General features: G+C 36.3%; 2 protein-coding genes across 2 annotated transcripts; both read right to left on the bottom strand.

Moving 5' to 3' along the window:
- Positions 1-692: 692 nt before the first annotated feature.
- On the bottom strand, positions 693-1,586 carry LOC308432565 (vomeronasal type-1 receptor 100-like; the record flags this gene model as incomplete). Its single annotated transcript, XM_080932361.1, has 1 exon — positions 693-1,586. One exon carries the CDS (start codon positions 1,584-1,586, stop codon positions 693-695), a length of 894 nt encoding a protein of 297 aa, XP_080788487.1.
- A 22,508-nt stretch (positions 1,587-24,094) lies between these two features.
- Positions 24,095-25,003, bottom strand: LOC308432273 (vomeronasal type-1 receptor 48-like; the record flags this gene model as incomplete). Its single annotated transcript, XM_080932050.1, has 1 exon — positions 24,095-25,003. The coding sequence occupies one exon, from the start codon at positions 25,001-25,003 to the stop codon at positions 24,095-24,097; it is 909 nt and encodes a 302-aa protein (XP_080788176.1).
- Between the last annotated feature and the right edge of the window lie 277 nt (positions 25,004-25,280).

Consider the following 25,280-nt stretch of genomic DNA (forward strand, 5'->3'; position numbering starts at 1 on the left):
CAAAAAACCATTATGCTCAATCCTTAGACACCAAGAAAACTTTGACTAATTCCGTGTTACATCCCGTTGTACATGTATTTTATACTCATTGTAACTAGTAAGACCTTAATGCACACTATCAAACCTGTGGAAAAAAAATATCCAAGCACTGACAAAAATGTATTCGTATATTGTTATGCAAAAAAGCTTAAAATTTGTTCATTTCTCTTTGTTTTTTAAAATAAAGTTGTTCAAAAAAAAAAAAAAAAAAAAAAAAGAACAGAAAATGAGGGAAGATCGCGAAAGTGTATTCAGAAAAAATGATGTCTGCCTATAAATTTTAAATGGTTATAATAAATTTCATAAATTAATTAAAAAGAAATAAAAAAATCAAGTATTGGTAAAAATATATTCATAAAGTTTCATGCCAAAATGTTTTTAAAATCTGTACATTTATCTCTGTTTTTAAAATAAAACTTTAATTTTTGTCCGAGAAGTTTTAGATTAATATTTCTTAGGAAATAGTGTTGGGGGTTGCACCAATATGGAGCCTTTAATCATCTGACTCCAGTTCCAGAGGATCCCAGGATCTCTTCTGATTCCTTGGGCACCAGGAATACACATATGCATAAATGATGGCATAACATTTATGCTTATAAATCAAATATATATTCTTATGAAGAGAAATATTACCTTCTTTAACAAATCCAGTGTTATTTTGACCTCGAGTATTTCAACACATTGATTATCCTTTTATCAGAACTGATTTGTACCAAAGGAGTAATTGTGGGATAGGCATTTATCACAAACTTCTGAACTGTCAGGACAACTGGGTCATACATCCATAACAAGACTGAGGTAAATGCCATGATGAAGTCCACCCAGTACATGGCCACAAAGAACAGTACCAGCAGCAAGATGGTCTTGGTGGCCCTTTTCTCAGGGGACACTCTCAGATGGTTGATGCTATGAAGATGCTTGCATTGCCTCTGATGTCTGCACAAGATAATCATCATGTATACACTTGTGGTTAGCATTATTCCTACAAGAAACACATCTCTGCAGGCTGTCACTACTAAAATCAGTCCTCTGATGCTGGAGTTCAAGGGTAAGAGTAAGCAGGATTTAGAGACCTTTATCTGGTTGGTCACACTCACATTGGTAAAACCAGCAACATAGAAGATCCACTTACTACTGAATAATAAATTGAAGGACCAAAGACAGAAAAAAATATAGATGATGTATTTTTGTACTTTATGCTTAAATTTTGCCAGTAAAGAGGTACTGGGACTGATAGTGACAGCCTGGAACACACTCAAGAGGCAGGTGATGCTGATAGAGAGGCTTCTCATCACTCTGTTTATGAAAAAAGTTGTCTTACATTTGATGTCATTCCCAAATTTTAGTGACTCTAATATGTCTACAAGCAAAATGTCCCCTCCAGTGAGAATCATCATTATGTGAATGAAGGCCAGTAGACAGGAGATCAGGTCTGTGGGCTTAGGTCTGTGACCTAGGATCATGAAAATATAGAAAAAAAGGAGAAACATATTGGCTAGGACTCCAAGTCCAACCTGAATATAAAGGACATTCTCTAGTAAGATCATAAGTGAAAAGGCTATATTCATCGTAAAAGCCAAGAGGGAAAAAAGGCAGAGAGGACACATATTTCACATATCTAGAAAAAAAAGTAATAGAGTATACATCAAACTTGTGATTAATAGTCTCTCTCTATATACATATACATATATATATAGACATACTCCATATTGCACTTGAGTCTCATGCCTTAGAATCTATTCCTATTGATTTACATTGTCTCCTTTTGAAATTATCACTCAAACCAGAGTCATGATGAGCACAGAATATTGATCACATTTGTATCAGTCAATAAAAATCTTGTCAATCTGGGAAAAAAATGTCATAAAAGGAACACGAACAACAGGTGTCATTCTCATAGTGCATTATTTTACTGTGCTCTCTTTTGCAACTATCATCTTTTAACTCATAATTCTGAGGGAATCACAGTTTTAACTCATGATAATCTCACTATTTTAATCAGCAAAATGCCTTTCACAATTCATCTGCTTTAATGCTTCTTTTTCCAAGAAATCTTACATCCTCAGAATCTGGAATTAAAGACACAGACACAGTTGGAGATCATTAGTATACTTCCCACACTCTACTCCTTGTATAACAATTAGTAATGGCCCTAAATGGTCTTCCCATTGAGTCCCCATCCAACTTAAACTCTTTGTGAACTCAACTCCAGGTTTCAAGAACTAATTCATAGGTATCAGGACAAACACTATCTTTCTTTTCTTTTTGTGGGGGAGTAAGTAAGTCATTAACAGTATGATCTGTTGTGGCTTTTCCAGATATTCCTGTTGTTAGTTTACCTACCTTCTCCGTATTCTACGCTTATCTCCCACACCCTTACCAAAAACAAAACAAACAAACAAAAAACCAAAACAACAACAACAAGGAACCAAACACCCATTTTTCCATTTCCCTTACCAGATCACTTGTATTCTGCTGTTCCCCCTTACTCTCCTCTCAGCTGCTTCAGGCTTCACCTCTCTCCCCTTCCTAAGGAGCTGATCTTTCCCATTTTCCTAATGAGAACACTTTGTATCACACCATTCCCCCTTTTCTTTTACCCTTTCTTCTCTTTTTTCACTAAGCACCCCATCCCCTGCTTTCTCATTACCCTTATGAGATCACCTGAGTCCTGCTATTCTCCTCTCTGTGGCTTCCAACCCCCAGCTCTATCTTGGCAATGGTCCTGTTTTACATTCCTGGTTTCTGTAGTTTCTACATAATCACATTTGAAGATGTAAAGCTCTCCAATGAATGGGAACATGTGACTCTAAGATAGTTTTCAACACATTATGACAAACATGAACTCACCAAAGATGACCAGAGTGATCCTGTTGTGAAATTTCTGTTTTAAAGAGATTTCTTCCTATGCAGTGAAAATCAAGGTCCTCAGTGTTATCATACATCATCAATACCATTGGTGTTTATGAAAAGTATTTTTCCTGGTTCACAAAATCAATTTAATACTGAATTAATTTAATTTAGTACTTTAAAGTCAGCTTCATGACAGAGAAATACAAATGACTATACCGAATTATTGTGTTAAAAAAGTGCCAAATTATGTATTTAAGTTCACTTATATATTTTACATATATAGGTACATGCATGTATTATGGAAACTATGCAGAGATTTGTCGATGAAACCAACCTGTAACAATTTTGTGTATATGATATAATAAATAATACATTTTATGCTTACACAATTTTTGTTCTCAAAATTCTTACAGTAGTAAAGGAATGGATTCGTCCCAATTTCCAGAGTCAAACATTTGATTCTATCAGCAACACATATTTATAGTAACTACATACTGCTGTTCTGTATGGAGATGGTTCAGTGGTGAAGAACATTTTGCTCTTGCAAATGACAGGATTTAGATTCCCAGCAATGACATGGTAGGTAGTTCATAACTATCTATGGCTCTAGTTCCAGAAGATACATTACCCTATCTAATCCAGGAATGCAAATAGCACACAGACATATATATGAGCAAATTTATAAATAAAACAAATAAATATTAATCCAACAAGTAAATAAATGTTCTAGGAGAATGTTTAATTCAAGTCCTAGTCTCCAAACTGAAACAACCATTGCTATAACACAATTCTAATTTTAAAATTGCAAATGTATGTAGAATTGTTTATTATTACTTATGCATCTTTAACTTATTAATATAGCATATGTGTTATGAGTCATCTAAAACTATGATAAGGTAAAATATAGTAATTTAAAGTGTTTTTCTTTTCTGAAAGATATGCAAATTCCCTACCTATTTTATATTCATTGCTATTTAAATGTTTATCACATACAGAAAATGATACATCTTCTGATTCATCAAGTAGACTCTCTCTGGGGTTCATTGAAGCTGAGACTGGACAAGGAAAGACCAGATCTACCATGGCTACAAACTGAGTTGTTAGTATATGCATGCCCTGAGAAAAGTCATTTGTTTTATTTGAAAAAAAAATTGCAGTGCTGGCATCAATATTTTGTACATTCTAGTAAAGCACTCTAAGATGGTGACATGCATGCTCCAAACTCTGACTTTTTGTTGCTCACTTGTTTTTGTTTCTGGTTTTAAGACAAGACCTTACTATATAGTCGATGTGCAGGCTTGACCTTGCTATGTAGCCCAGGATATTCTCAAATTTAGTTCTTTATGCTTCTGCCTGGTTAGTTATGGTTTGCATACTACTCTGAACTCTTCATTTGGTTTAAATTTAAGTATTTACCAGAGATTTCTATTAGATGATTCTTGTAGCTTCGTAACAAAAGAATAAAAATACCTGTATTGATGTAATGGCAACCAGAAAGTCATAACTTAGAAGAAAACACCAGAGATAACATCTACAAAGTTGTATAGTGCAGGGAGAATTGGATCCTCTGTGGCACACTGATTAGTCACTGTGCACACACCATACAGTCTACAGGCTAGGGCTGTTCAGACTGAGGTGAAAGCACAGGAACACATTCAGAGCAGACACGGTAGATGAGTTAGTGCTCCGCTTCTAAATTTCACATTACTTTAAGTTGTAGGTACTAAAACCCAAGGTGTACCCATAAACATTCATAATAGTAGAGAAGCCATAACTTGGAAGTTTACCCAGAGCAAAAAAATTAATTAGTATGTCAGCAGATGTCTGAGGAGACCTGTAACAAAATAAACCAAAAGGTGCTTTATCCACCAATCCACATTCTCCTGAGAACAATAAGTTTACTTTTTCATTGCCATATTTTATTTTAGAACAGTCTTGTTTTATGCTTGTCTCTGTATTCTGCTTTGTACAGATTTAGTAAATACAATGAGTATACATGAATATACAAATACATTAGATCAGTGGTATCATTTTAATTTTGAGTTTTACCATATTTAGTGAGCTGTATCACTGCCCAGAGAAAACGTACAGTACATATTCGACTTTCACATGACAAGCTACATGGTGTTTGCCTGATATACTACTGTCTAATGTCAATAACATTAATAAGTCTCTGGGAATCTCATGAAGAAGAAGACCTTAGCCACCCAAACTAGTTCTATGAGAATCTTTAGGAAGTGCTAGAAGGGGGAAAAACTACTGTTACTTATTAATAAGATATTAACTCATACCTATTACAGATACTCTTAAAAATTGAAATGAATGAACTGTTCTTTGGAACCCGAGTTTAGCACAGGGGTAAGAGTGAGCACATAGATGCTGACTAGAATATTACAGTCTCACACTTATGAGGCATTTCCCTGAGATGAAGCAGCAGCAGCAGTGTCACTGCAGAGACTATGAAAGCAACCATACCTAAAACTTCATCAGGTGAGTGTGGGAAAGATATTAAAATGTTCACTGAAAATGTGTGTGTGTGTGTGTGTGTGTGTGTGTGTGTGTGTGTGTGTGTGTGTGTCTTGCCTTAACCTTGAAAATGCTGGGATCATAAGAGTGTAGCACCACATCTGCCTTCATTGTCAGCTTGATTCTCTTATGTGCGTTAGGAAGAATATTCTAGCAAAATAAAAATAGGTTTGTGATTTTCAGCAGCTAAACTTAAATTTACTTGGCTTTCTTTGGGGGTTGTATTTTAGAGAGTAACTACATTTTTAACTATTAGAGGAAATTGGATTTTCCCTTTAAATGTTTTATCCTTAAGGAGAATTTCAAATATTTTCTTAATGCTAATGGAAAACTTATTCATTATAACATCACATCAATGTTACAAGGTTCAATTTAGAAAACAAGAAATATTAAAACTGAATTCATTTTACTTAAAGCACCCAATATACTAAAAATTTCCTGTTTACATTTTTGTAAGGATAGATTTACAAAAATTCCATGAATAAGTGAGTTGAAGTATTCAGAGACTTCTGAGTTATCCAGAATAGAAAATTTTTTATTAAAAATTAATGAATTAGAAGAAATAAATTTATGTAAAAATTTTAAAATGTACTATATAATGTTAAAAACATCTTTTGTTTTTATAGGCCATAAATTGAAACTTTGCTGAGAATTCCTAAGTATACGTAAATTTAGCAGTCTAAAAAATTGTTGATTAAACACTACATAAGCTAATATTTGTTGGATATTCATATCTTAAGTATCATATAAATAAATGAATACAGTCAGCTAACTTGACACAAACAGTAAAGTGAGAAAATTCAAAATACAATTTAAATGTATCTGAACATTGTAGTAGTACTGTAATGAAATAAATCTGTGTTCTCTGTTTTTTATCCTCTAAGTAGATTCAAGTGTTTTGTGACTAGGATGAAAATCCTAAAACAATTGCTATTACCTAGGTAGAAACATGTTTTTAGAATTATTAGAGTACACCCTTAGGATTATCCATAGTCAGATGTACTGGTTAAAATACTTTACTTGGGATTATATTTACATATGTTAGTGTGTACTCATTGTAAAAAAAGTGATGAGTTTCATGATATTTTTATTTAACATATAATTACCATTGATCATCTTCACCCTGTGAGCTTTTCCTCTATTCATCCTTCTGCAAGGCCTTGTCTTCTTCTCAGCCCCTTTCTACTGTCATATATATGATATCACAAGATCACACTAAGTGAAACCTATGTTTTGTTTATAAATCCTTACACTGATATTTCCATGCCTATAGCATTTGCTGTGCTTGCTTATGATACATTATGGCTCAGTGTAAAAGTCTAAGCAGCGAATTCTCTAATCACTTATTACAGAAAGTCCTGCTTTATTCTAACACCTACTCATAGCTCTCACTATAATGAAGAATAAAAGAAACACTCACCCAGCTGGGCCTTTGATAAATATTCATGTAGAATGAATGGATGAGAGCTAGTTATAAAGAAGAAATTTCGCCAGTTCATCTCCCTCTAGACAATTATCCTGCCACCTGTAAAAGATACTTCTGACATTGACATTGTTACAAAGTGCCACCATCAAATGGAAAAGTGAACTTTTTTAATTTCAGGAGGACTGATGCATAGGAACAGCTGAGCTCTCGGTTTCCCATGTGTAAGATAGCATCTTTTAGGTATATGCCCAAGAGAGGTATAGCTGGGTCCTCAGGTAGTGCTGTGTCCAATTTTCTGAGGAACTGCCAGACTATTTTCCACAGTGGTTGTACTAGCTTGCAATCCTACTAACAATGGAAAAGTGTTCCTCTTTCTCTACATCCTAACCAGCATCTGATGTCACTTGTGTTTTTTATCTAAGCCATTCTGACTGGCGTGAAGTGGAATTTCAGGGTTGTTTTGATTTGCATTTTCCTAATGTGTAAGGCATTGAGCATTTCTTTTGGTGTTTCTTAGCCATTTGGTGTTCCTCAGTTGAGAATTCTTTGTTTGTCTCTGTACCCCATTTTTAATAGGGTTATTGGGTTCTATAGAGTCTAACTTTTTGAGTTCTTTATACACATTAGACATTAGCCCTGGACCAAATGTAGAACTGGTAAAAATCTTTTAGTTTCCTCTTGTCCTATTGACAGTGTCCTTTGCATTACAAAAGCTTTGCAATTTTATAAGATCCCATTTGTCTATTCTTGATTTTAGAGCATAAGCCATTGGTGTTCTGTTCAGGAAAATTTCCCCTGTGCCCTTGTGTTCAAGGTTCTTATCAATTTTCTCTTCTATAAGTTTCAATGTGCTTGGTTTTATGTGAAGGTCCTTAGACTTGAGCTTTGTACAAGGAGATAAGAATGGATAGATTTGTATGCTTCTACATGCATTTATTAAAAATGCTTTTATTCCACTGGATGGTTTTAGATCCTTTGTCAAATATCAAGTGACCATAGGTGTGTGGGTTCATTTCTGGGTCTTCAGTTCTATTCCATTGATCTACCTGCCTGTCTTTGTATCAACATCATGCAGTTTTCTTTAAAATCACCATTGCTTTGTAATACAGCTTGAGGTCAGGGATAATGATTCTCTAAGATGATTTTTGGTATCCTGCTTTTTTTTTTGTTATTCCAAATGAATTTTCAAATTTCTCTTTCTAACACTAGGAAGAATTGAGTTGGAATTTTGATGGGAATTGCAATGAATCTGTAGATTGCTTTTGGTGATATGGCTATATTTACTATAAATCCTGCCAATCTATGAGTATGGGAGATCTTTCCATTTCTGAGATCTTCATCAATCTCTTTCTTCAAAGACCTAAAGTTCTTGTCATAGAGAACTTTTACTTACTTGGTTAGAGTCACATTGAGATGTTTTATATTGTTGGTGACTATTGGGAAGGGTATCATTTTCCTAATTTTCTTTTTCAGCCTGCTTATCCTTTGAGTAGAAGAAGGCTACTGGTTTGAGATAATTTTATATCCAGCCACTTTGCTAAACTTTTTATCAGGTTTAGGAGTTATCTGGTGGAATTTTTGGGGTTACTTAATTATACTATCATAACATCTACAAATAGTGATATTTTTACTTCTTCCTTTCTAATGTATCTCTTTGACCTCCTTTTGCCGTCTAATTGCTTTGGCTAGGACTTCAAGTAGTATATTGATAGGTAGAGAGAAAGTGTGCAGTTTTGCCCAGTTCCTGATTTTAGTTGGATTGCTTTAAGTTTCTCACCATTTAGTTTTATGTTGGCCACTGGTTTACTGTATATTTTTTTCAGTATGTTTACGTATAAGCCTTGAATTTCTGATTTTCCCCACACTTTTATCATTAAGGGGTTTTGAATTTTGTCAAATTCCTCCTCAGCATCTAATAAAATGATCATGTGCTTTTTTTTTCTTTGAGTTTGTTTATGTGGTGGCTTATGTTGATTGATGCATCCCTGGGTAAAGCCTACTTGATTAGGATGGAGGATCATTTTGATGTGTTCTTGAATTTGGTTTGTGAGAATTTTATTGAGTATTTTTGCATTGACATTCATAAGTGAAATTGGTCTGATAAAGAAGGCATTTTCAACAAATGGTCCTAGTCTATTTGGATGTTGGCATGTACAAGAATGCACATAGATTTACTGATATTACCCTGCTTAAAACTCACATCCAAGTGGATCAAAGTCTCAACATAAAATGAAATGTGCTGAACCTCATGGAAGAGAAAGTTGAGAATAGCCTTGAACATATTGCCACAAGAGACAACTTCCTGAACAGAACACCTGTAGCACAGGCACTAAATAGAACAATCAATGAATGGGACCTCATGAAACTGAAAATCTTCTGAAAGGCAAAAGACATCATAGATAGCATAAAATGGTAGTCTACAGTATGGGAACAGATTTTCACCGAGTTCACATCTGAAAGGGAGTTAATGTGCAAAGAAATAAAAAAGAAAACCTGAGAAACTAAACATCAAGAAAGTAAACAATCCAATTAAAAATGGGGTACATATATAAACAAAACATTCTCAAAGGAGGAATTTGTAATGGCTGAAAAACTCTTAAAAATATCCAATATTCTTACTGCTCAGTGAATATGCAAGTTAAACCCACTTTGAGACTTAATCACAAACCATTCATTGTGGCTATGATCAATAACACAAAAGACAACTCATCCTGGCACGAGTGTGGAATAACATGAATACTCCTCCATTGCTAGGGGAAGTGTAAATTTGTACAGTTTCTTTAGAAATTAATATGGCATTTCCTCAGACAATTGGGAATCAATGTGCCCCAAACCCAGATATAATACTCCTGGGCATATACCCAAAGGATACTCAGTTATACCACAAGGATACTTGCTTAACTATGTTCACAGTAGCCTTATGCATAATAGGTAGAAATTGTAAGCAACACAGATGACTCTCAAACTATGAATGGATAAAATAGAATATTACTCAGTTGTTTAAAATAAAGACATAATGAAATTTGTAGGCAGATGAATACAACCAGAAAAACAATCATCCTGAGTATGATAACCCAGACTCAAGAAGACAAATACAGTGTGTACTCTCTTATAAGTAGATAGTAAAATAAAATAATAGATGGTAATGTTATAATCTACAGATCCAGAGATGCAAAGTAAGAAGGGAGATGCATGAAGGGAGAAAAAGGATAGAATTTGCAGGTAGAATGGAGGGCAGGTGAGGATAGAAACAGAAGGAATGAGGCAGAAGATGGGAGGGTAGAGGGACATTATTAAGAACGATGACTGGAAAAAAAGAAATATGACTGGAATTAGGGAGTGGGTGGGAGGGGTGATGTACAAACCTAATTAAGAGGAAACTCCCCAAGATATATAAGAGTGACCTTAGTGAAGCTTCCTAGTAATGTGGAAGAGCCTGAACTGGTAAATTTCTATAAACAGGCAAGGTATACAGCAGAGGGACTGGAACAACAACCCAGCCACAAAACTTTTTACCTACCATCTGTCCTGCTTGTAAGATGTGCTGAGGTGACAGTGACTTGAACTTGTGGTAGTGATAACCAATGTGTGGTACAGCTTTAGATCTAGCGCCCTGGAGGTAGCGCATGATGCCTGTATCACCAGGAACCAGAGAGCAGACAGCCTATTGTCTCAGGACAGAGCCAAACTCAAGTGGAAGAAAATCAATGAAAAGATCTCTATTGATATTTTGCTATACTCAGAGATTAGCACCTATTCCAATTGTTACTGAAGAGAAGCATTATCCAGCAACTGGTGGGAGCAGATGCAGAGATCCTGGGAAAACCCATAGCTGAGATGAAGGAGAAAGGATTATAAGGGGCAGAGGGATCAAGGCCATCAGGAGAGCAGGGTTCACAGAATCAAGCAAACAGGAATCACAAGGGATCAGGGAGAGTGAAGCAACAAAGAGAGACCATGTATGGGTCTGAGCTAGGTCCTCTGCATATACATGATAGCTGTGCAGTTTGGGTGTTCTTATAGGATTCCTAACAGTGGCAGTGGTGGTGTCTCTGACTCTTTTGCCTATGCTTGGGACTTCTTTTTCTTGGGGGGTTGCCTGATCTAGTCTTGATAAAAGGGTTTGTACAAGTCTTACAATAACTTGCTATGCAATGTTAAGCTGATATCTTTGGAAGGCATACTCTTTTTCTTCTAAGGGGAAAAGGAATGGATTTGAAAGAGAGAGAAGATGGGAAGGGACTGGAAGTGTCATGCCCAACCTCTTCTCGCAAGAAAAAGCCAGGTTCTTCTCTCAGCAGTTTATTCAGGATTCCTTTCTTTTTTTTTTTCACATAATGTTTTATTAGAACTAATAATCAGAATAGCATCTTTTATTGAATTTTTTCCTGTCCTACAGAGTGCCAGTTCAAAAATCACACATTTCATTTCCTGCAAAGGCTGCTCTATGTTTTGTAGCTTCTGAAGGGTGTGCTAAAGTTTTATCTTCATTCAAGGATCTGACAATTTTGAGGAATAAAGGTCAGATATTTTTAGACTAGCCCTTCGTTTTGGCTTTGTATGAGAGTGTCACAGAAATTGAAATTTGAATTTCAAACAATTATTACATTTTGGGAATGAGTGCAATTTGTCTTTAATATCCCAATATGTATATAAAATTATGTAACTTTGTTCTATATTGTTTTACTCTTGAATTATATTTTATTATTTTTGTTTTAGTTTTAGTTTGATATCTTAGATTCTTTTTTTTAACTACTTTATTTTACAAAACAAAAATAAATGTACAGATTTTAAGCATTTTAAAAATAAATTTATACAATACATTTTTGTTAGTACTTTTTTTCAGATTTTAAAAAAATTTTTACATAAAACTGTAAGAATATATTTGTTAGTCAGTACTTGATTTTTTTTAAAGGTTTGATAGTATGCATTGAAAACTTAATAGTTACAATGAGCATAAAGTACATGTAAAACAAAATGTAACATGGAAATAGTCAAAGTTTTCTTGTTGTATAAAGATTTTTTGTTTTGTTTTGTTTTGTTTTCTTTATTTCTTGGACTTCATACAGTCTGTGAGTTGTTTCTGCGGCAGTGCGAGCCTCTGGGGTTAGCATCCCATTATCAGTGACTGCATATAATGTCTGCTCTTTTGTGACTGGGTTATCTCACTCAGAATGATATTCTCTAGATGCAGCCATTTTCTTAAGAATTTGGTCAAGTCATTGTTTCTGGTGGCTGAGTAGTATTCCATTGTGTAAATCTACCACATTTTTTGTATCCATTCATCTTCTGAAGGACATCTGGGTTCTTTCCAGCTTCTGGCTATTATAAATAAAGCTGCTATGAACATTGTGGTGCATATATCTTTGTTGTGTACTAAAAAGTCTCTGGGGTATATGCCCAAAAGTGGAATAGCTGGATCTTCAGGTAGTATTATGTCCAATTTTCTGAGGTATCACCAGACTGATTTCCAGGGTGGTTGTATTAGTTTGCAACCCAACCAACAGTGGAGAAGGGTTCCTCTTTCTCCGTATCTGTTGTCATCTGAGTTTTGGATCTTGGCCAATCTGACTGGTGTGAGGTGGAATCTCAGGGTTGTTTTGATTTGCATTTCCCTGATGGCTAAGGATGTGGAGCACTTCCTCAGATATTTCACAGCCATTTGATATTCCTCAACTGAGAACGTTTTGTTTAGCTCTGTACCCCATTTTTTAATAGGGTTATTTGATTCTCTGGTGTCTAGCTTTTTGAGTTCTTTGTCTGCCTTAGATATTAGACCTCTATCTGATGTGGAGTTGGAAAAAATCTTTTCCAATTCTGTTGGCTGCCGTTTTGTTTTCTTGACAATGTCCTTATCTTTACAGAAACTCTGCAATCTCATTCAGTCCCATTTGTTAATCTTTGACCTTAGAGCTTGAGCCATTGGTGTTTTGTTCAGAAAATTTTCTCCTGTGCCTATATGTTCTAAAGTATCCCCTACTTTCTCATCTAATAGTTTCAGTGTATCTGGTTTAATGTGGAGATCTTTGATCCACTTACACTTGAGCTTTGTAAAAGGAGATAAGAAAGGGTCTATCTTCATTCCTTTGCATGCTGAGTGCCAGTTGGACCAGCACCATTTGTTGAACAGGCTGTCCTTCTTCCACTGAATGTCTACGGCTCCTTTGTCAAAAATCAGGTAACCATGTATGTGAGGGCTCATTTCTGGATCTTCTATTCTATTCCATTGATCCACATGCCAATTTCTGTACCAGTACCATGCAGTTTCCAGCACAATTGCCTTGTAATATAGCTTGAAGTCAGGGACAGTGACTCCCGCAGATGTTCTCCCGTTGTTGAGGATGGACTTTGCTATTCTAGGCCCTTTGTTGTTCCATATGAAATTGCACATTGATCTTTCCAATTCTACGAAGAACTGGGTTGGAATTTTGATGGGGATTGTGTTGAATCTGTAGATTGCTCTTGGTAGGATGGCCGTTTTTAAAATGTTGATCTTTCCAATCCATGAGCATGGGAGATCTTTCCATCTTCTGATATCCTCCTCAATTTCCTTCTTTAGAGGTTTGAAGCTCCTGTCATACAGGTCTTTCACTTGCTTAGTTAGAGTCAGATCAAGGTATTTCATAGTTATTGTGACAATTGTGAAGGGTATCTTTTCCCTAATTTCTTTTTCCACATGTTTGTCCTTTGAATATAGGAAGGCCACTGATTTGCCTGAGTTGATTTTGTATCCAGCCACTTTGCTGAACTTGTTTATCAGCTGTAGGAGTTCTCTGGTGGAGTTTCTGGGGTCACTTATGTACACTATCATGTCATCAGCATACAGTGATGCTCTTATCTCTTCCTTTCCGATTTGTATCTCCTTGATCTCCTTCTGCTGTCTAATTGCTCCAGCCAGGACCTCCAGTACCATGTTGAATAGGTAGGGAGAGAGTGGGCAGCCCTGTCGAGTCCCTGATTTTAGTGGGATTGCTTCAAGCTTCCCACCGTTAAGTTTGATTTTGTCTGTTGGTTTTCTGTATACTGCTTTTATTATGTTTAAGTATGGACCTTGGATTCCTGATCTTTTCAGGACTTTTAACATGAAGGGGTGTTGAACCTTGTCAAATGCCCCCTCAGCATCTAGTGAGATGACCATGCGACTTTGTTCTTTGAGTTTGTTCAAATGGTGGATTACATTGATGGATTTCCTTATATTAAACCATCCCTGCATCCCAGGGATGAAGCCTACTTGGTCATGATGAATGATTGTTTTGATGTGTTCTTGCATTCGGTCTGCAAGGATTTTGTTGAGCACTTTTGCGTCAATGTTCATAAGTGAGATTGGTCTGAAGTTCTCTTTCCTTGCAGGGTCTTTGTGTGGCTTAGGTATGAGGGTTACTGTAGCCTCAAAAAATGAACCGGGTAGTATTCCATCTGATTCCATCCTCTGGAATAGTTTGGAGAGTATTGGTGTTATATCTGCAATAAATGTCTGATAAAATTCTGTACTGAACCCATCTGGACCTGGGCTTTTTTTGGTTGGGAGGCTTTTGATGACTTCTTCTATTTCTTTAGGTGTTATAGGGTTATTTAGATGGTTTACTTTGTCCTGGTTTAACTTTGGGATCTTGTATCTGTCTAGGAATTCGTCCATTTCCTCCAGATTTTACAATTTTGTGGAGTATAAGTTTTTGTAAAAAAAAAAAGTTTTTGTCGTAGGATCTGATGATTTCTTGAATTTCCTCAGTTTCAGTTGTTATGTCTCCACTTTCCTTTCTGATTTTGTTAATTTGGATACTCTCTCATTGCTCTCTAGTTAGTCTGGCTAGGGGTTTATCAATCTTGTTGATTTTCTCAAAGAACCAACTCTTGGTTTTGTTGATTTTTTTCAATGGTTCTTTTTGTTTCTATTTGGTCTATTTCTGCCCTAATTTTGATTATTTCTTGTTGTCTACTCTTTTTGGGTATATCTGCTTCCTTTTGTTCTAGGGCTTTTAGCTGTGCTGTCAGGTTGCTGATGTAAGCTCTCTCCAGTTTCTTTTGGAAGCACTTAGGGCTTTCAGTTTTCCACTCAGTATTGCTTTCATTGCATCCCATAGGTTTGGGAATGTTGTGTTTTTGTTTTCGTTGAATTCTAGAAAGTCCTTAATTTCTTTCTTTATTTCTTCTTTACCCTGTTATCATTTAACAGAGCGTTGTTTAGTTTCCATGTGTACATAGGCTTTTTGTTGTCTTTGTTGTTGTTAAAGACCAGCCATAGACCATGGTGATCTGAGAGGATGCATGGGAGTATTTCAATCTTCTTATATCGATTGAGGCTCGTTCTGTGTCCAATTATGTGGTCAATTTTTGAGAAGGTGCCATGGGGTGCTGAGAAGAAGGTGTATTCTTTTACTTTAGGATGATACGTTCTGTATATATCTATTAATTCTAGTTGGTTCAAAGTCTCTGCTAGTTTTGCAGTGTCTTTGTTCAGTTTCAGTTTCCATGATCTGTCCATTTGTGAGAGTGGGGTATTAAAGTCTCCCACTATTGTTGTGTGGAGTGAAATGTATTTTTTTGAGCTTTCTTGATGCTTTGATGGATCTGGGAGCCCCGTACCCGGGAGGCTCTCTCCTTTTATCCTTCTTGCCCGTTCGCCAGCTGAGGTGTCTTATCATAATTGGTCAATAATGTGGCATGATACAGGTACATGCACTCTTGAGGTGTTTACTAGTTAGAGAGGGCGGACACCGGCGCCATCTTAGGGCTCGGGTCTTTGTCCAAATCCAATACGGTTCTCTACATGGAAGGAGTGGAGGAATGAAAAATTCAAGTCAGGAAATACTGTATGAAAGCATTAAAAATAATAATTAGGAAACAGAATTAAATTTACAATAGTATCTTAACATTATTCTTGATGATTTAAAGTAAAGTAACGTTTTCAACAGAAATTCTTAAAATTTTCACAATGAGTAAGAATTTTCACTCTTCTTCTGAGTGAACTCAGCATCCAGGGAACATTTATGACATGAATTAAAATATAGAAAGAGGCTTTATATGGAATTATTAACATGGTGTACAATGAAATTAAAGAACTCCATATATCTTGGCAGCAGAAATGATAAAAGAATGTATAATACCACAAATTTTACTTAAATCATATGAAAAAATATAGCATTACTACTTGAACTATTAAATAGTTTTAAAATAATCAGTTTTAAAAAAAAAATAATTAAAACTTTCTCAATTTCCTCTCTGCAAACTCCCTATTCTATCTCCACTAACCCTGCTTCTATGAGGGTGCTTCCCCATCCACACACCCACACCTACCTTACCACCCTAGTATTTTGCTACACTGGGGCATCAAGCCATCACAAGACCAAGGACCTCTGTACTGGATGGTTCTGTGTCAACTTGACACAAGCTAGAGTTATAACTGAGAAAGGAGCCTCAGCTGAGGAAATGCCTCCAGGAGATCCAGCTGTAAGGCATTTTATCAACTAGGGATCAAGGGGGGAGGGCCCAACCCATTGTGGTTGGTGCCATCCCTGGGCTGGTAGACCTGGATTCTATAAGAAAGCAGACCAAGCAAGTCATGGGAAGCAAGCCAGTAAGTGACAACCCTCCATGGCCTCTGCATCAGCTCCTGCTTCCTGACCTGCTTAAGTTCCAGTCCTGACTTTATCTGGTGATGGACAGCAATATGGAAGTGTAAGCTGAATAAACCCTTTTCTCTCCAACTTGCTTCTTTATCATGATATTTTGTGCAGGAATCAAAACCCTGACTAAGACAGCATCCCCTCCCATTGATAAGGCCCCTTCAGCTCCTACAATCCTTCCCCTCACTCCTTCATTAGGGTCCCTGTGATCAGTCCAATGGTTGGCTTCAAGCATCCACATCTGTATTTGTCAGGATCTGGAAAAGTCTCCGCAGACACAGCTGTATCAGGCTCCTGTCTTCGAGTATTTCTTGGCATCTGCAATAGTGTCTGAGTTTAGTATCTGCATGTGGGAAGGATCCCGAGGTAGGGGGCAGTCTCTGGATGGCTTTTCCTCCAGTATCTGCTCCAAATTTGTCCCTGTATTTCCTTTAGACAGGAGCAATTTAGGGTTAAAATTTTGGAGATGGGTGGGTTGTTCTATCCCTCAACCAGAGCGCCATGCCTAACCTCTGGATATAGATTTTACAGGTTCTCCCTCCCCCTTTGTGTTTATTTCAGCTAAAGTCATTCCTGTAGGGTCCTTGGAGGCTTTTGTTTTCTTGGTATCTAGGACCTTCTGGTTGCTACTACAATTTCTCCATCCCCCATTGCTACACAACTCTGTTCAATTTCCTGACCTTCTGTAAACCTCTCCATATCCTCAAGTACCTAATTCTGTCCCTCATTTTCCCCTTCCACTTCTTTCTTCCTCCCAAGTCCCCCCACCCTCTACATCCTTGGGTTATTTTGTTTCCCCTTACTATGGAGGACTGAAGCATCCACTCTTTGGTCTTGAGGAAGCACTTGATCTTCATGTGGTCCGTGAGTTTTATCGTGGGTATTCCAAGTTCTTTGCCTAATATTGACTTATTAGTGACTACATATCATGTGTGTTCTTTTGTGATTGAGTTGCCTCACTCAGAATGATGTTTTCTAGATGCAACCATTTGCCCAAGAATTTCCTGAACTCATTGTTTTTAATAGCTGAGTAATACTCCACTGTGAAAATGTGCCAAATTTTCTGTATCAATTATTCTGTTGAGAAACATCTGGATTATTTCCACCTTCTGGCTATTAAAATATGGCAGCTATTAACATAGTGGATTATGTGTATTATTAGGTGTTGGAGCATCTTTTGGGTATATGCCCAGGAGTGGTATAGCTGGGTCCTCAGGTAGTACTATGTCCAACTTTCTGAGAAACTACCAGACTGATTTCCAAAGTGGTTATACACAGCTTGCAATCACACCAACAATGGAGGAGTGTTCCTCTTTCTCCATATCCTTGCCAGCATCTGCTGTCAACTGAGTTTTTGACCTTAGCCATTCTTACTAGTGTGAGGTAGAATCTCAGGGTTGATTTTCTTTGTATTTCTCTGATGACTAAAGATGGTTAACATTTCTTTAGGTGCTTCTCAGCTATTCCAGTTTTCTTAGCTGAGAATTCTGTTTAGCTCTGTACCCATTTTAATGTAATTATTTGGTTTTCTGGGGGTATAACTTCTTGAGTTCTTTGTATATATTAGACATAAGCCCTCTATGGGATGTAGAATAAGTGAAGATTTTTTTCCATTTTGTTAGTTGCCTTTTGTCCTATTGACAGTGTCCTTTGCATTACTGAAGCTTTTTAATGTTATGACATCTCATTTGTCTATTGTTGATCTCAAAGCATAAGCCATTGGTGTTCTATTCAATTCAGTATATCTAGTTTTATGTGAAGGTCATCGATCCACTTGCACTTGATCTTTGTACAAGGAGATAAGAACGGATCAATTTGCATTCATCTACACAATGACCCTCCAGAGGAACCAGCACCATTTGTTGAAATGCTGTCCTTTTTCTACTGGATGGTTAGCTTCTTTGCCAGATGTCAAGTGACAATAGGTATGTGGGTTCATATCTGTTCATTTATATTCCATTGATCTACCTTTCTAACTCTGTACCAATATCATGCAGTTTTTTTCATTGAACAACTTTATTTTAAAAAACATATAAATGTACAGATTTTAAAAGCATTTTTTGCATAAGAGTATATAAATACATTTTTGTCAGTACTTGATTTTTTTTAAAGGTTTGACAGTATGCATTAAAATCTTACTAGTTACAATGAGCATAAAGTACATGTAAAACAAGATGTAACCTGGAAATAGTCAAAGTTTTGTTTGTGTGTAAAGATTAAGTGTAATGATTTTTCTTTTCTTTTCTTTTTTTTCTTTTTGGCCTTTATTTTTCTTGAACTTCATACAGTCTGTGAGTTGTTTCTGGGGTGTTCAGAGCTTTCTGGGGTTAGTATCCAATTATCAGTGACTGTATCTTATGTCTGTTCTTTTGTGCCTGGATTACCTCACTCAGGATGATAGACTCTAGATGCATCCATTTTCTTAAGAATTTTATAAAGTCATTGTTTCTGATAGCTGAGTAGTACTCCATTGTGTAAATATAACACAATTTTTGTATCCATCCATCTACTGAAGGACATCTGGGTTCTTTCCAGCTTCTGGCTATTATAAATAGGGCTTCTATGAACATTGTGGTGCATGTGTCTTTGTTGTATGTTGGAGCTTCTCTGCAGTATATGCCCAGAAGTGGAATAACTGGGTCTTCAGGTAGTACTATGTCCAGTTTTCTGAGGAATTGCCAGACTGATTTCCAGAGTGGTTGTACCAGTTTACCACCCCAGCAACAGTGGAGAAGTGTTCCTCTTTCCCTGTATCTTCACCTTAATCACTATTGCTCTGTAGTACAACTTGAGTTCAGGAATGGTTTTTCCCACAGATGTTCATTGACTGTTAATAACAGTTTTCACTATCCTGGGTGTTTTGTTATTCCAAATGAATTTGCAAATTGCTGTTTCTAACTCTATAAAGGATTATGGAATTGGAATTTTGATGGGCATTTCATTGGATTTGTAGATTGCTTTTGAAAATATTTCCATTTTTACTATATTAATTCTGCCAATCAATTAGCATCAAAGATCTTTTAATTTTCTGAGATCTTTAATTTCTTTCTTCAGAGACTTAAAATTCTTGTCATACAGATATTTTACTTGTTTGGTTGGAATCACCCAATGGTATTTTATATTATATGTGACTATTACCAATGGCGTGGTTTTTATTATTTCTTTCTCAGCCTGTTTATCCTTTGAGTAGAGGAAGGTTAGTGATCTGTTTGAGTTAATTTTATATTCAACCACTTTGCTGAAGTTGTTTATCAGGTTTAGGAGTTTTCTGGTGGAAATTTTGGTGGCACTTAAGTATACTAGTATATCATCTGCAAATAGTGACATTTCAACTTCTTCCTTTCCAATTTGTATCCCTTTGTCCTCCTTTAGTTGTCTAATTGCTCTAGCTAGAAGTTCTTGCAATATATTGAATAGGGAGAGTGTTGGCAGCCTTGTCTATTTCTTAATTTTAGTGGGATTGCTTCATGTTCCTCTCCATTTGTTTTGATGGTGGCTACTGGTTTGCTGCATATTGCTTTAATATGTTTAGATATGAGCCTCGCATTCCTGATATTTCTAATACTTTTGCATGAAAGGGTGCTGAATTTTGCCAAATGATTTTTTATCATCTAATGAAATGATAGTGTGTTTTTTTCTCTCTTTGAGTTTGTTCATGTGGTGGATTACATTGATAGATTTCAGTATATTGAACTATTCCTCCTTCCCTGGGATGAAGCCTATTTTATCATGGTGGATGTTTGTTTCTATGTGTTCTTGGATTTGGCTTGTGAGAATTATATTGAGTAATTTTGCATTGATATTCACAAGGAAAATTGTTCTGAAGCTCTTTTTTGTTGGGTCTTTCTATGGGTTTGATAACAGTGTAACTGTTGCTTCATAGAACAAATTGAGTAGTGCATTTTCTGTTTCTATTTTTTGCATAGTTTAAAAAGTATTGACATTAGGTCTTTTATTACTATTTTTATTAAATATCCTGTATTTACATTTGAGATGTTATTCCTTATCCCCACCCTGCTCTCATCCCCCCCCCTTAATTTGCCTTCAAAGGTTCACTCTCTCCTAATCACCCTCTCCACCCCATTGCCTTGGCATTCTCTTACATTGGGAAAACATGTCCTCCCGGGACCAAAAGCCTCTTCTCACATTGATGCCAGACACTTCTATCTTCAGCTACATATGTAACTGGATCAATAGGTCTCTCAATGTATGCAGAAAGGTTGGTGTTTTAGTCCATGGGTGTTTTGGAGGGTTTTGTTGGTTGATAATGTTTTTCTTCTCATGAGGTTGCAACCCTATTCAGCTCCTTATGTCCTTTCATTAGCACCCTCATTGGGGTTCCCCAGTTCAGACCAATGGTTAGCTGCAAACATGTCCAGCTGTATCTGTATGACTCTAACATAGTCCCTGAGGAGGCAACTCTATCTGGTTCCTGCCAGTAAGTACTTCTTGGGATCAGCTATAATGCCTGGATTTGGTGGCTGCATATGTGGTGGATCCCCGGGTGAGGTAGCTTCAGAGTGATCTTTGTATTAGGTCTTTTTCGAAGTCCTAATAGAATTCTGCATTAAACAAATCTGGTCCTGGGATTTTTTTTTTTTTTTGGTTGGGAAACTTTTAATGACTGCTTTTATTTCTTTACAAATATGAGACTGTTTACATGGTTTATCTGATCCTGATTTAACTTTTGTACCTGGTATCTGTCTAGAAAATTGTCTTTCCATCCAGATTTTTTTAGTTTTGTTGAGTATAGGGTTTTGTAGTAAGAAATGATGATAAATATTTCGAATTTTCTCTGTTAATTTATCTCGTTGATTTTCTCAGAAACAACAGCTCCTGATTTTGTTGATTCTTTGTATAGTTCTTTTTGTTTCTACTTGGTTGATTTCAGCCTTGAGTTTGATTATTTCCTGTTGTTTACTCCTCTTGTGTGTATTTGCTTCTTTTTATTTTAGAACTTTCAGGTGTGCTATCAAACTGGTAGTGTATGCTCTCTCCAGTTTTTTTTTTTTTTTTGTTGTTTTGTTTTGTTTTTTTTTTTTGTTTGTTTTTTTTTTGGAGGCACTCAGAGCTATGAGTTTGCCTCTGAACACTGCTTTCATTCTAAACAGTCTTTAATTCCATTCATTATTTTTTCCTTGACCAAGTGTCCACTGAGTAAAGCTTTATTCAGCTTCCATGTTTGTGGCCTTTGTGGGTTTTTTCTTTTGTTGTTGTTGCTGTTATTCATTGGTAGCCTTAGTCTGTGGTGATGAGACAGGATGCATAGAATTATTTAAATCTTCTTGTATCTCTTGAGGCTTGTTTTGTGAACAATTATGTGGTCCATTTTTTGAGAAGGTGCCATGAGGTGATGAAAAGAAGGTGAATTCTTTAATATCAGGGTGAAATGTTCTATAAATATCTGTTAAATCATTTGGTTCATAGCATCTGTTAGTTTCACTCTATCTCTGTTCACTTTTGCTTCAATGATCTTTCCATTGATGAGAGTGGGGTGTTGAAGTCTCCCACTATTATTGTGTAGGTACAATCTGTGCTTGCAGCTTTAGTAAAGTTACTTTTATGAATGTGATTGCCCTTGCGTTCGGATAATAGATGTTCAGAATTAAGAGTTCATCTCGGTAGATCTTTCTTTAAATGTATATGAAGTGTCCTTCCTTATCACTTTTGATAACTTTTGGTTGAAAGTCAATTTTATTTGGTATTAGAATGGATAATCCAGCTTATTTCTTTGGACCATTTGCTTGGAAAAAATTTTCCAGCTCTTTAGTCTGAGGTATTGTTTGTCTTTGTCACTTTTGTGCATTTCCTGTATGCAGCAAAATGCAGGGTCCTGTTGATGAATCTATTCTATGTCTTTTTATTAGGGAATTGAGTCTATTGATATTAAAAGGTATTAAGGAGAAGTGGTTGTTGCTTTCTGTTATTTTTGTTGTTAGAGGTGGAATTGTGTTTGTGTGCCTATCTTCTTTTACCTTAGTTGTATGAGTATTAATTTTCTTTTGCTTTTTCTACTATGTAGTTTCCCTCCTTGTTTTGGAGTTTTCCATCTATTATCTTCTGTAGGGCTAGATTTATATAAAGATATTATATAAATTTGGTTTTGTCATGAAATATTTTAGTTTCTCCCTCTATGATGACTAAAAGTTTTGCTCTGTTTTGTAGCCTGGGCTAGAATTTATGTTCTCTTAGGGTCTGTATGACATCTGACCAGGGTCTTCTAGCTTTTATAGTCTCTGTTTAGAAGTCTGGAGCAATTCTGGTATGTCTGCCTTTATATGTTACTTGATATTTTTCCCTTATTGCTTTTAATTCTTCCTTTGTTTTGTGCATTTGGTGTTTTTGTGTGACAGGAGAAATTTCTTTTCTGGTTCAATGTGATTTGGGGTTCTGTAGTCTTCTTGTATGTTTATGGGCATCTCTTTCTTTAGGTTAGGTACTTTTCTTTCTAAAACTTTGCTGAAGATATTTACTGGTCCTTTAAGTTGGGAATCTTCACTCTCTTTTATATCTATTATCCTTTGGTTTGGTTTTCTCATTGTGTCCTGTATTTCCTGGATGTTTTGGGTTAGGACCTTTTTGCATTTTTTTTATTTTCTTTGAGTGTTGTGTCAATGTTTTCTATGATATCTTCTGCATCTGAGACTCTTTCTTCTATTTTTTTGTATTCTGTTGATGACGCTTTTATCTACGACTCCTGATTTTTTCCTAGGTTTTCTATCTCCAGGGTTTTCTTCTTTTGTATTTTGTTTATTGTTTTTACTTTCATTTTCAGATCCTGAATGTTTTATTTTCTTCAGTTCCTTTATCGGTTTACCTGTGTTCTCCTGTATTTCCTTAAATGAGTTATTTATGTCCTACTTAAATTCTTCTAAAGTCATCACAAGATGTGATTTTAAACCCAAATCTTGCTGTTTTGGTGTGTTGGTGTATTCAGGGCTTGCTGTGGTGGGAGAACTGATGATGCCAAATAGTATTCATTTCTGTTGCTTATGTTTTTACACTCGCCTCTTGCCATTTGGTTATCTCTGGTGTCATCTTTTCTTGTTGTCTCTTACTGTGGCCTGTTCCTTCTGTAAGCCTGTGTGTCACCACTCCTGTTCTCTCAGGGTAGGAGTTGGGTACTGAGAGCTAAGTCAAAGAGTCAACCTCAGGATACAGACAGTAACCATAGGGTCCTTTTTCTGGCTGTTCCATGGTTTCTGTGTCCTGAGGGCTTTTGGTGGGTCCCTCTTGGGCCAAGCATTTCAACAGAAGTTGTGGTCTCACCTGTACTCTCAGGCATGTCAGCAATCCTGGGAGACCAGCTCGTTTCTGGTATGATTTGGGTATGAAGAGCTATGTTCCAGGGTTAACTCCAGGTGCAGATCTAATTCTTCTATAATCTATTTTTACACTACACTCATTATCTCATATCCCAGTCTTCCTTCTGATTTTTCCTCATCCAATACTTCCTTCCTGGACTCCAAGAGGATGTCCCCACCCCACAAGACCTTCCCACTCCCTGAGGCCTCAAGTCTCTTGAGGGTTAGGTGTGTCTTCTCTCTCTGAGGCCAGACCAGGAAGTCCTCTTCTATATTATGTTTCAGGTCCTCTTTTGTAAGGAAGGAAAAAAAAATACTCCCTATTAAAAAGCCTGATGACATTTTGGCCACAAGATTTTCAGCACATTGATTATTCTTTTATCAGAACTGATGTGTACCAAAGGAGTAATTGTGGGATAGGCATTCATCACAAACTTCTGAATAGTCAGGATGACAGGGTTGTACTTCCATAGCAGGATTGAGGAGGATGAGATGATGAAGTCTACCCAGTACATGACCACAAAGAAAACCACCAGCAGCAAGATGGTCTGGGTGGCCCTTTTCTCAGGGGATGCTCTAAAGTGACTGATGCTATGAAGATGTTTGCATTTCCTCTGATGTCTCAACAAGAAAATCATCATGTATGCACTTGTGGTCAGCATGACTCCTACAAGAAACACATCTCTTAAAGTTGTCAATGCTAAAATAAGTCCCCTGATGATGCTGTTCATGGGAAAGTGTGAGCAGTATTTAGTGACCTGCATCTGGTTGGTCTCACTCACATTGGTATAAGCACCAACAGAGAAGAACTGGTTAATGGTGAAGGACAAATTGAAAGACCAAAAATAGAAGAAAGCATACATGATATATTTTTTTAGCTTATGCTTAAATTTTGCCAACAAAGAGGTACTGGGACAGATAGTGACAGCCTGGACCACACTCAGGAGGCTAGTGACACAGATAGAAAGGCCTCTCATCACCCTGTTTATATAAAAAGTTGCCTTGCATTTGAAGTCATTCTGAATGTTCAGTAACTCAAACATGTCTGCAAGCCAAATATCCCATCCACTGAGGATCAACATTATGTGAATAAAGGTCAGTTGACAGGAGATCAGGTCCACAGGCTTAGGTCTGTGACCCGGGATTATGAAAATATAGAAAATCAGCAGAAACATATTGGCTAAAACTCCTAGTCCAGCTTGGAAATAAAGGACATTCTTGACTGAAGACATAAATGGAATGTGTATTCATGTTAAAAGCATACTGGAAGTCTGTTTCAAATATCTGAAAAAAATTATATATCAAATTTATGATTTGCTTACAGTATGTCTATGTAATCATATTTTTCCTACTAATTCTTAAATAACCTATCTTTTTGTATTTTGAGGTTTCATACTGGATATACCCTACATTTTTATATACTCTCAAAGTGTCTCCTATATAAAGAGAATGTTATGAAATAGATGAGGATACATTATAGGGTATAATTTTACTATGATCTATTTCATA

The sequence above is a fragment of the Micromys minutus genome (assembly GCF_963924665.1).
Source record: "Micromys minutus genome assembly, chromosome: 18".
Taxonomy (NCBI): Eukaryota; Metazoa; Chordata; class Mammalia; order Rodentia; family Muridae; genus Micromys; species Micromys minutus.